The following is a 12,698-nucleotide window of genomic DNA, read 5'->3' on the forward strand; positions in this document are numbered from 1 at the left end:
TGCAGCATGAGCAGTCACACTTTTGTTTTGATTTCAGATAGTTCAGGCCCTTCAGCTGAATACTATGAGATAAACTTGAGGAGATAACAAGTCACTGATACTAGCTACTATAGTAGTAGGATCCACAGGTCAGTAATTCTTCAAATTAATAATGTTTACTGCAAGTCTCTTCACTGATGCAAAGAACACAGACTAGATTTTTTTTTAAGTGGTTTTACACCTACTGCATGACCCAGTCAGAGCATCTGATATCCCAAATTAACAACCATAACATTTAATGAACACGAAAACTGTTTACCAGGAGGTCTAAAAACCCCTCTCCTTTTTGCCATAAGCATTTAGAATCTACTGAAGACAAAAACAATGGCCATCATTGCCACAGATACACAAGGCAGTCATGCAATTGTTTAAATTGTTGCTAACATAAATTGTAACGTAAAGAAGCAAGTGGTTTTGTAAATTCCTACCAATACTAGTCACTGGAGTTGTTGGGAAAGCTATTGCCCATTCAAGTATACAGCACAATTCAAAACAGTAATTCTGGTCACTGACTGGAAGGGCTCATTACATAGCTGTGGTAGCAGCAGGAAAAAGAAGAAAAGAGTGGTAGTGAAATTCTGGATCCAGTAGAGTCAGCAGAAGAAGTACTACAGACATAAATAAGTCTTTTCTGTTTGGGTCCTGTCAGTAGCTCACTGCATGACCTCCGAAAAGTTGCATCATCTCTCATCTCTGTAACATTTTTCCATTGCACCTTCCAAGATCGTTATACTTCTATGCATACAAGTCCATACACAGGTAGTTTCAATGCTTTTTAAAGTACTTTTATTTGAATGCCTAGATGAATTGCATAATCTCAGCCCTTTGTGCCCTTGCCTCTGTTCCAGCTAAGGAGCAGTTCACACCACACATGGCTGTAAAATTGCAGCATTTCTGTTCCCCTAGTTTTTTTGTTGTTGTTTTTGTTTTTAATAATTTAAAAATAAAAAAATAAAACGGCAAAGAAATTCAGAAAACAAGTACATATTCTGACTATACGCATGGAACTGACATAGCTTTGAGCAGGGTCTACGTCTTACAGCATGTTTAGGTTCATGGTTGACAGTACATGGTCTCAGCATGATCACAATTGGAATACACATTTGTAACAAACTGTGCTGCAAGCATGTTTTTTCATTTATTTATTTTTAACTTTATTATATGGCCAAAGGGAGGTGGGTCCCAGTGGATTATTATAGATAACAATGTGCTTGACTATATTTTGGCTTAGAACCAAAGCTACATTAAAAAAACCAAAAACAAACAGGGAAGTGGTGCTGGATGGATCACTTACTCATTGCCTGTCCTGTGAACCTGGACCAGCCCGATGTATTTTTTGTCTCACGGGTCTTAACGCTATTTGCCAAAGAAGTTTCTTCAACTTTGTAATAACATGCTGCACCGCTCAGTTGTCTACCTTGCTACTCTATAAAATCTATCCTAGATTTTATTTACTCCAGGAAAACACATTATTTATCCCTGAAAGGAATAGGGAGCAATAATAACCTTCTACTGATCAGAAGATCAACATGCTTCTTGGTTTGCTTTTCTAGATTAACAACCCTAACTCCTACAATTTCTCCTTGTAAGTCGTGCTTTCTTAACATCTTGCGTACCCTACACACAGTGTCTTTCTTGGCATGTGATGCCCACAAGTACTCACACAGAGGAGTAAATTACTTCCCATATCTTAACACAGTATTCCTGCTAATACACCTCAGAAAGTCACACCCTATTTAGTTTATGATCCACCCCAAACCTCTATCATATGTGCAGTATGGCTGTCAGCAAGCCTGTATTTCCTGTGGTAGAAAATCATTGAACAGCTCTGTAATAAAAGCTTGGGTTGTCTTTAAGCCAACAGTCCTCTTTCTCTTATTTCCTGTTACTCTAACCCAGCTCTGCTATCACGAAAGCATGCTTTAGCTGCTAGAAATATCTTTCAAAACAAGTCTTCATCACATAAGTGACCAAAACCTACTTGCTTATTCAATGAGAAAGTTGGTCTACATCTGCCAAATAAAAACGAAAACGCATAACTTGATCTGAGAAAACATGCTGAATTTGTATTCCTTGATCCTTCCCTTTCTGTAAGTTGTGTGAGAAGTCATGCAGTGCTGAACGTTCATCAAAATGTATAGTACCAGAAAACCTCCAAGTAAGGGGGATGATTCAGAAGTAAACCAAAGAACACAACGCTACTGGGCAGTTTTTGCTGTACAGCTACTTCATCAAAGACGTCAAAGGACAATTCTGAAGAAGAACCTGAGATGGCAACAGTGGATCCAGAAAGATTTTTTTTGAATTAAGTCGTAGTGGGATGAGGTGGGGAGGAAGAGTGTATTCCTACTATTCCCACCATCTATTACCTTTCTGCTTGAAAAAAAGCAAACAGGAACAAGCTTTTCCACTCAGACCACTGTCAGTTCAATTGTAAAATGGATTAGAGAGATGAACTTATGAACTATCCACATAAAACATCTCAAAAGGAAGAGTGGCTGGATTAGGCTATATAGACAGCATATATCTAATTCCAAATTACGCTTTTCTAATCATTAATAACTGTTTACTGTCCAAGGAAGCCTGAAATGCTATTAGATAAACCCAATACTTTATAGTTCATTACTTTCTAACTGAAATACAAAAATGCCTTATTTTTAAAAAGGACGGGTATCTGGAAGGAAAGTAATAGTTATTACTTTAATACTATAGAACTCTGAAGGAAAGAAATATGAATTTACAGATGTACTCTGCATTTCACATTTACGTTTCCACATTTTGAAATGAAGAATGTCTTGGGTTTTTTGGAAGCTATGTCCTTTTTCTGATTTTCTATTTCTGGGCATTTAGGAATTGCTTGTGAGAACAGGCCTGCGGAGTTACCAAATAGGTTATCGTTTCTATCTGCATCGTTCTTATGTTTTATTTCTCCTGCAAAACTGGAGCATCTTCTACTCAGCATGTCATACGTTTTTCCCTTGGGAGAGTGGGTGGTTCTCATAAAAACAAAATAAAAACTATTAAGCTCTATAATAGAAAAACAAATTCAGCACAAAAAAAAATCCAGCATAATTTAGAGCTGCACTCTGCTAAAATAATCCACTTACTTCTGGCACTTCTGAAGCCTGTGACAATGTCTCTGCATCCTCCCTCCAAGTTACAACACTATTTCCTAAACTTGACTGAACATTTTAGAAAGGAAGGCAACTTTTAACTATCTGGTGTTCAGCTCATCAGATTGTGTTCCAAGTGTGATATTAAATTATCAACACACAAATAACATTTGTAGCAACCAATTTTAGTTCCCCTACAATCATCACAGCCTCACAAGGTTTAGCAACCTGAAAAAACCTACACGCCAAGGGAGCACTTGATATAGAAGGATGGCTAGTTATGGATCCAAGAATCAACCTTGCAAGTCAAAAACCTCAGGAGATCCCTTGCAACCACTAGGCTTTTATGCCAGTGCCCTAAGAGCTGTGGCTCTCCGAGAACAGACACACCTCACTTCACCAGCATGCTCCTTGGCTCCCCATTCTTGTTTATATTCCCGTTTACATGCAGAATTCATTGGCCCCTTGCCTTCCATCATAGCACTTCAATGAAATGCATGAATTTTCCGCAGGGTTCAATACCTATCAGCTTCTATGGGGAAAAAAAGAAAGCCCAAGCATTTAACTTCTCGGTTCTTTTGAAGCTGTGGCTTTCAGTAGCTCTTGGTAAGGCTTTTGTAACAAAAGCAAAATGAAAAAATAAAAACACGTGTCTTACTTTCCCCTTCTCTTGCTGTCTTGCAGCCCATGGGATCAGAGCGGATGGAGATGCGCAAGCGGCAGATGTCTACAACCCAGGAGACCCCGGGCGCTGCACAGGCTCAGCACAGCACGGGCAATCGAGGGTCCAACGCCTGCTGCTTTTGTTGGTGCTGCTGCTGCAGCTGCTCATGGTACACGCTCTTATTCAAGCCTCTGGGGAACGGAGTAGCAGGGGAGGGAGGTAACAGCCAGCGTGTAGGACAGCATAAGCTAAACAAGCCACCTGGGAAATTCTGCAGGGCTGGGACTGTGAGAGAGATGACTGTGCTCTAGTACTAGACACAGCCTTCTGCTGTAGTGTATTTTTTTGCCATTGAAGTAATGGATATATAAAATCTCTGTAAAGTATCATCAGAAGAGATCAGAGTAGGAAAGCATTTTTTAAAAAAAGGTATTTTAGTCCTTGCCGTAGCTTTCCTCTAGGTTTTACAAGTGCACACCTGTACACACGGAAGTGACCCCCTTTTAATGAAGCTCACCTAACACGTTCAACTGAAGTTTTAAAGAAACACCACAACAACAACACAGCAGTAAGAACAGTATTTTTTCCTATGGGCATTAACGGTTCTGTAAAGTACTCTTACGTGCCTCCTTTTAGAAATCCTTATCATCCTCACTCTGCATACTTTTGTTGGAGAGCATCTAACTCTGATTTGATTTCTACCTGTACAGCCATTCACCCGTAGAAAAACTGCCATTCTATTTATCAGGATTTCATACCGAAATGGATACCTTCCTCTAAAGCGTTTCTACACAACTCCAGTTACACAAAAAGGGAGCTGTATGGCTAATACGCCTTTGACACACAGAAAATATATTCTCAGTGTCATTTTATACAGAACCAAAAGCAGCACTTATTTTTGAAATCAGATCTATTTTTATTTAAAAAAAAGGAGCTAAAAAAATCATTTATTACGTAAATAGTTACGGTGATGTCCAAAAGCCTGGTTATATCACAGCTCTCCACTCTAAAATGCTGACTCTGCTAATGCTGTGGTACCAAATGGCTTGGATCTCAGCCCTCGGCTTTTTGTTGTCCAAATTAGGACACAAGGTCAGAGCTTGCAACACCTGAACAGTTGAAGGAATAGGACAAGCTTAACCAATCCCTACGTAACTGCATGTGTGACGATATATCTTGCTATTTTAACTTTTTTGGAAACAGAATGAAAAGTCTAACACGCCTTTTTTTTTTTTTTTTTTTTAATTTCCTGGTATCTGTTTTTTTTTTTTTTTTTTCTGCTGATTGTTCTTAGCCTTTTCCTTGAACTGTCAGTTCGTAGCTGGTATATCACATTCTAAATGAATACTTCAAAGCTTATACTGGTTATAAGAATCATCTGACCATGCTCCTGAATAATACTGGTGATGCTCAGTCAGCGGCAGTTTTTAAACCATCTTTCACTTGTTTCTCAACACCTTACACCTTGAAGTTTTACTCTATCATTACACCTGTTGCCACCCACTTTGTAGTGGATGGTCTGTTTTGTGAAGGACTGGTTATCCAGCCTTGAGCTTCACTAGGGCTCTCAGTAAAAACTGAAAGCAATACCAAAATATGCAATAGTTTTGGATTTAGGATAGGGACTTAGGAGCAGCATAGACTGTATTAAAGGGAGTTAGGAGTAGGTGTAAGAATTCATTAGTCAGAAATCTAATAACCAAGTGTCCATTCCTGTTTCTTTGTTTCAAAGGCAAGCAGATCTTTTGTCATTAATTAGCGGTGGCAACCCATGGCACCTACAATTCATATGAATTTAACCCTCGGGATTAGAGACTTTAAACACTGCATGCATTATTTAATAAGGATGAGGAATTAGGCAGAACACAATTCCAAAGAACTCCCACTGCAAGCTGTTGAACGGGAAAATTAATCAAGGAAGCACAGCAAGAAAGGAAAAGGAATCACTTGATTCCTTAAAGTAATGATTTGTTCACTTTCTCTCTCGTATGAGCTCCTCCAGATCCAGCTGATTCCATTCAAAATTCAAGTAAAGCTTGCTGTACTCAGTTCTGTTTCTGTTACGCCCATTATTAATTAATGGCTGAGACCAGAATTTTTACTGAAATAAGGAAAAGTCTTAAACAGCCATAGGAGTTCAGCCAAAACAGTGACAGCAAGCTGAGTGCTTCTAATAAATTCACTATCCACCACATAAGCACTTCAGAGCAAGCAAACCTGGCAGTGAGGTGAAGGGAAGAAGTCATAAAATAACCTGCCTGGCCAGACAAGGAATCTGTTCACCATTACTTCCCCCATACACACACACACCCACACACGCCAGCAGTTAGAAGGAAATGCTTTCAAGAAGAAGATGAGAAGCAAGGGAAGAGCAGGCTCATCATTCCTCTGCTGTTGGTACTCAGCTTATCAGAAGTTATACAGACCCAATTCTGCCTTCCCTAATGAAAACAGTGAATATCCTGTAGGGTCAGAAAGCTTTGTTTTTTGCAAGATGTCAAGTATTCTGGCTCTGATTCTACAAAGCTTCTCGGCAGGTGCATAGAGGTAAACTAAGGTAACGTTCAGAGAGAGATAATTACTGTGCCTGGTCAGGATTGGAGTTTGTTACCTCGCGGAATGGTACCTATGTTAAAGCATCGCTATACAAATAGCGGTGTCATCTGAACAACTGTCCAGTGCAATCTCAAATGGCTCAGGGTGGAGCTGCATGTTATACATACAAACATCTTTCCATAAAAGAAAAAAAAAATCTGTGAAGTCAGAGTACATAAAAATTGCATTCCATCTTTTAAATTGTTGCTAAACTGCTTTTTTAATGCCTTACCTGATATTCTTGAGAATGCTCATTATCTGTGCATCTCACTATTCAAACAATTCAGAGAAAGCAATTTACTCAGAGTGTGTTAAATTACCCAAATTTCATGATGCTTAAAATTCCTATTTGCATTTCACAATCATCTGGGAAACCAATACAAGCTCCAAAACAGAGCAGCTTGTTTTAGTTTTAAAATAATTTGTGATTTCTTTTAGAACGATTGTTTTCTAGTAGCAAGAAATGCAAAACAAACCGTAATTAAGCTATTTTTATTTCCTATTCATAAAGCCTTTCCTCAAAATAGCTCAAGTACTTTGAGCAGAAAAATTATGAATAGGAACAAAAATAACAGTCTGCATGAGTCATACAGCTGAGTTGCAGAACATCCAATATTCAGCATACTCCTAATAGTAGACTTAGAATGAAGAAATGGTGAAACAAGTCTCTCAGCCAGATTCTCACAGCCTGTGTTCGTACTACAGTTAAAACTCAAGCCTCCCGTCCGTTACTCTTCCAAAACCTGAGAAGGTGCAGTATTGCACGTTTAGTCTCTTTGCCTATGTTTCCCTATACATTTCTAGGAAGTCAGCCAGCCTGCAAGGGTACTTTGTGAGACATGGCGTGTTCTTTTAAGGAAACTTAATTTCATCTTTTTACCCTTTTGTGCGTCATCCTATGAAGACTGTAATCCTTTCTGTTGGATCTGTTGACTTCCCTCAGTGTAAGAACTCTGACAAGTGCATAAATTCTTGTTTACATGTGTGAGGAATGCATAATATACCACTTTTCATATTAAAAAGGCCAGCACTATTGGCACTAAGTATAATAAAAGCCTGAATCCCATAGACCCAAAGAGAACAGAGCACTAACATTCTTTAACTACTAGTTTTCTTTTCTGAAAAAGTGAATTCAAATAGTTCACTGGTTTGAATGTATGGTTCAGATGTTGCTGAAAAATATGTTTGCAATTGGCAACATGCTTGCTCTCAAACTTCACAACAGGAAGGTTTTCCTACCTCTTCAATGCATGCCTTGGCAAAGAGAAATGCACCTCTCTCCTCTACTGTTAAGCCTCCAGCCACTCTTCTCAAACCTTAAAATGTTACAATTCTTCATCCTCCAAAACGGTCCCTGCAAATTATGGACTACCACTGAAGAGAGCAAGAAAATGAGTAAGCAGTAAATAGTAAGACTGCAAATAAGACAGAGCCACGAGCTTAAAAGGAAGAACGCAAATAAGAATCAGCTGGTTTAACAACAAGCCGTGCTAGAGATAAATGAGATTCTTGGGGATTAAGACATCAAAATTGTTACATTAAAGTAAAATACAAATGAAGAAACTGAGTTTGGTATTTTCCTAGAATTTGTAACAACTGTACTGCTTTATTTCAGCTGAAGGATTTGTATCATACAAGGTACTGCCTGTAATTCACAGGGACCTTTACTTCTTGACAAACTCCAAGCAGTTTTACAGATTATATGAATGTGTGTGTGCACACCTGTATTTCTCACTAAACTATGGTAATCTAGAATACAGTCCCCATGTGCTAAAAGGAAACATGCACATGCTGAAATTCAGTATCAAAAGAATCATCTGCAACTCTAAAAGGATTTTTTTTTAACTAACTAGTTACGTATACTGACCTTTGAGAAAAGCAGCTGGAGTTGACACCTTCCCTTCCAAGGGTCATTAAAAATTATCAGTGATCACTAGTGACTGCAGCACACTTTTTTTTTTTTTTAACTTTAATGCTACAAACAAGCTAATACTCATTTCCAGTCAAACGTAGTCAAATGTATATGCTGCTTTTCTCCAGGCCTCAAATCTGTATGCATATACTAGCATTTACTTAATGCTGCAGTTCATAACCTCACAACGTGGCTGTATCTACATGTGATCTCTGAAAGATGCTTACCCTTTCAGCAACACATACAGAAGCATCTACCTGGCTTAGAACTTTTAGCTCCAGCTCCAGCATTCAGGCTTTCTTGAGTGACATGGTGCCACCACTCTGAACCAGAATCTTGGCACTCATCATGCCTTATGGATATAAAAAATAGCCAGCGTGTAAAAAGAAAAACAAAAAAGTTTGAAGTCTAACTTGCATAAAACCATTGCATCAAGTGTAACTCATGTAAGAACACTGCATCAAGCACACAATCAACACAACATAATAAACCTCAATGGAGTACATAGAGATTTTGTAGCTATTACAGGCTACTTGTGTGTACATATACTTTCTACACAGTGATATATATGATATTGAACAGTTCTGCTCTAAGTTTGCAGATTTACACAACGGAAGAACTAACATTAGAGTATAACTATGAGTATTGTGGCTACTGTTAGCTTCTGTCCTTTTAGTTGAATTTTTGTTTTTTAAATATTAGAGGAAAAGCATCTGCTGTATGTTCAATCTTTCCCTTTATAAAACTGACAAATTAATTGCTACCTTGCAGTCTTACTGTTAGAAATCAAGAGGAAGAGAGAACAAGGAGAACATCCCATGAACTCCAAGCAGAGGGTATTCCGAACTGTGAGGAAAGGTATGGTCTTTCTTAAGTGTTCTATCAAACTAATAATAAAACAAACCCAAACCACGCTAAATAATTGGATCACCCGACATACGCAACAAACTACTATTGTCCATTTGTCATTTAAGCTGAATTTGCAAGTCACCTGTCTTGCCCCCTAAAGAGCCAGATCCGATCTATAATCTTTAACCTTGTTTATACGCTGTGTATAAACAAATCCCAACTTTCACAGTACAACAATAAAAAAAGCATAGTAATTACAGACTCCTCTTTTTTTTTTTCTGAAATATTTTTAAATACATCCTTTTCCCACCCAGCAAATACATACCGAAGCTAACTGGTAGCACTCAGCCTTAAAAAAGGAATAAATGCCAAGGGGACCTCAGATCCTCTTGAGAATCAGGCAATTGTCTCTTAAGAGTTAGGCAAACAGACAGAAGCCCCTGTGAAGTTGTAATAGACCATGTCTTTTATGGTATTTGGATTGTTACTTCTTCTTAAATATTTTCATTCAATTTTAAACAATGATTCCACAAGAACTATTAGGAATTAAAAAAAGCTTAATTGTTGCTGAGGGACTTCTTTACTGCAATTACTTAGAGCAGTAAAGTGCAATTTCTGCAAAGTACAGGCAATCATCTGCATATGAGTTTTTGAGAGAAAAAAGCATCTTATAAATATATTTACTAGAGTTTACACTTAGGTAGCTGCAGTGCAGAATTTAGAGGCACATGAACCTTGCATTTTTGTTCCATTGTGATGGCAGATGCCTCCTACCAGATGAAAAGAGTTGAAGTAACAATCACTCATTTCTCCCTTCTTGCCCTCCTCTCCTCCTTCCTCCAGCCCTGCTCCTACTCTTGAAGAAGTAAATGCCTGGGCTCAATCATTTGACAAGTTGATGTTTACGCCAGCCGGCCGAAATGCTTTTCGTGAATTTCTACGAACAGAATTCAGTGAAGAAAACATGCTTTTCTGGATGGCCTGCGAGGAACTGAAACAAGAGTCCAACAAAAGTGTCATTGAAGAAAAAGCAAGACTAATTTATGAAGATTACATTTCTATCCTTTCTCCAAAAGAGGTATATTACTTTCCCCAATACATTCTTTGATGCTGCTTTGCACAGTTACTGAGCATGTGTTTAAAGCCACAAAAATACCCAGGGATAGCTTTTCTTTCCCCGTGCTCCCACATTTCAGTGCTAACAAGGAGAGATCTAGGGCTAAAAGGCAAACCCATTGTTGAGGTGAGATAGTCAGTACTGCTTTCACTGGCTGTAAGAAAACTCTTCCTATGCTGCCTTGATATGCTGATGTGAAGGCTTTAGTTTGAGGCATAACTAGCATACAGATGAAGATTTTATCCTTAATTTAAATTTTGTTTGTTGGACAAATCAGTGTGGATTCTTTTGGTATGTGTCTGTGTGTGTGTAGATTGGGTCTACTAGGAAAGTGTTGCTTGCACAGCACAAAAAAAAGTGTTGCTTGCACAGCACAAACTGCTCTTGTGCAATATGTGCAATTTGCACGATTGCAAAGCACAAAGAGCAGCTGACAAAATACGGCACAGAACAAAGCCACCGGCTTCTTGAAATTTCAAACCTACTTGTCTGTTTGCTGCTAACAAGCATGTCAAATTTCAAAGACATCTCGTGTCAGCTTGAATATAGTCCTAGAAATAGGCTGGAATTTTAAACCTTTCTATATCCCTACAAAATTCATACACTTCATTATTTGTGGTGGAAACTGTACATATAAATATAATGTTTAAATCCAGACAGTGCTTTCCAGTAATGTTAACATCTTTCTACCTCCTAGTACTTGCAGGAAAAAAAAAGTACAGCATAAAAGCAATGCCTGGAATCATTATGTAACTATAGTTTCAGTCCACATCAATTCATTCTGCTTTTTAACATAGGAATTTGATTAAGCAACAGCTTCCCAGGTTACAGTTTCCGTCTGCGTCATCCTGCTTACTCCAAATTCAGTCTCTTTCCAACAGTGCTACTTCCCGAGGAAACAAACTGTCACAAAACATTACAGAGCCTCTCTACTACAGAGCAGGATGTTGGGCTGGGAATGGCCTACCAGTCTCTGAGGTTTTAGTAACAACGGGATTTCAAGCAGTGTTATTCAAAGTAAAGTTGCTCCAGTGAGAAAGTTTCTCTAACCACATACTCAGCAGGTTACTACTGCCAAATTTCAGCATTTTTTGTGTAAGTATATTTAACAGTCCTTAGACTCTGGAAGAACACCACCTGAACCTATTTAAAATGCTTTCTTTTTCAAGCCAATAGAACAGCAACAAACAAACAAACAAACAAAAAAAGAAAAATCAGCTACTGTACACCACTATTATTTACATGACTTTTTATTTTAATATGCAGGTCAGTCTGGACTCCAGAGTAAGGGAAGTTATTAACCGAAATATGCTGGAACCCTCACAACACACCTTCGATGACGCACAGCTTCAAATTTATACCTTAATGCACAGAGACTCCTACCCACGGTTTATGAACTCTGCTATTTATAAGGACTTGCTTCGGTCCTTATCTGAAAAATCCATCGAAGCGTAGGATTTTTTTCTTAAATGTATTTATTTTAAAACAAATGGGACTCTGGGCTATACCAAACAGGGAATTTAGTATTGATCGGATATTTACCTGAAAATAACTCAGGCAAGTTTTACTACAGACTGAATGTTTGAAACCCACACAGGGCTCTGACACAATCAGCTAACTGCAGTTTCTGATCAAATCAAGTATTACTTTGCAAAAGAGAATGAAGAGAAGATGTTAACGTTTAAAAAAAAAGAACCCGGTATTTTTACAATGCAGCATGCAACTCACAGACAGATCTCTTATAATGTATATCTGAAGTACAAATGCCAACTGAGCATGAAAACTAATTTTTAAGTGGAGTGCCAGAATTTTCTTGAAAGCCAAATCAGTTGCCCTCATCCTCCCGGTGACCAAAGTAAAAACAGTTGTACTGGCAAAATCTGGGTTACACTAAACTGAGTTTCACAACCTATATGAATCGTGCCTGGCACAGGTACACTCCACTTCTCTTGGTACATTTAAGGTGCATACAATGTGATAATGGAAATCAGTATGGCAATCTCAAGTTTATGGAAGCTAATGGTTGAAATAATGATGCCTGTAAAACCTTTTGCTGAAAAAAAATGTTATTTTATTACTAGAGTCTGCTGGAAGCATTTTTAAGTTCATATTGTTCATGTTTATAAAGTTAAATTATTTAATTAAGAGGAAGAAGAGTCTGGGCATTTAAATTCTCAAATAAAGCACAATTCTCACATATTTATCTTCCTTCTGTAGGGATGTAAAAAGCATTTCACTATTTGTTCTTGAAAGGATGGTGGTATCAATCATCTTGGTTTTGTACATATTAAATTGTCCTGTTAGCTGACAGAGCTTCTATGGTTTATATAACAGATACTTGTACATTGAGAAGAGAAGGAAGCTGGCACTATCCTGTTCCACAGCACTATTTCAGACTGTCCAAAAGAA

The 12,698-nt window shown here is 38.1% G+C and overlaps 1 protein-coding gene across 2 annotated transcripts in view; it reads left to right on the top strand.

The window, feature by feature from the left end:
* The window catches only part of RGS20 (regulator of G protein signaling 20), a gene marked incomplete at its 5' end in the record, with an annotated part of 38,280 nt that extends 26,258 nt beyond the window's left edge, over positions 1-12,022 (top strand). For both annotated transcript variants that reach the window (XM_080581176.1, XM_080581175.1), the window contains 4 exons: positions 3,837-3,985; positions 9,095-9,181; positions 10,016-10,250; positions 11,556-12,022. In XM_080581176.1, the coding sequence (XP_080437302.1) occupies positions 3,837-3,985; positions 9,095-9,181; positions 10,016-10,250; positions 11,556-11,744 (660 nt within the window). In that variant the 3' untranslated portion in view covers positions 11,745-12,022. The remainder of the gene's footprint in view (positions 1-3,836; positions 3,986-9,094; positions 9,182-10,015; positions 10,251-11,555) is intronic.
* Between the last annotated feature and the right edge of the window lie 676 nt (positions 12,023-12,698).

The sequence above is a fragment of the Anser brachyrhynchus genome (assembly GCF_964034855.1).
Source record: "Anser brachyrhynchus genome assembly, chromosome: 2".
NCBI lineage: Eukaryota > Metazoa > Chordata > Aves > Anseriformes > Anatidae > Anser > Anser brachyrhynchus.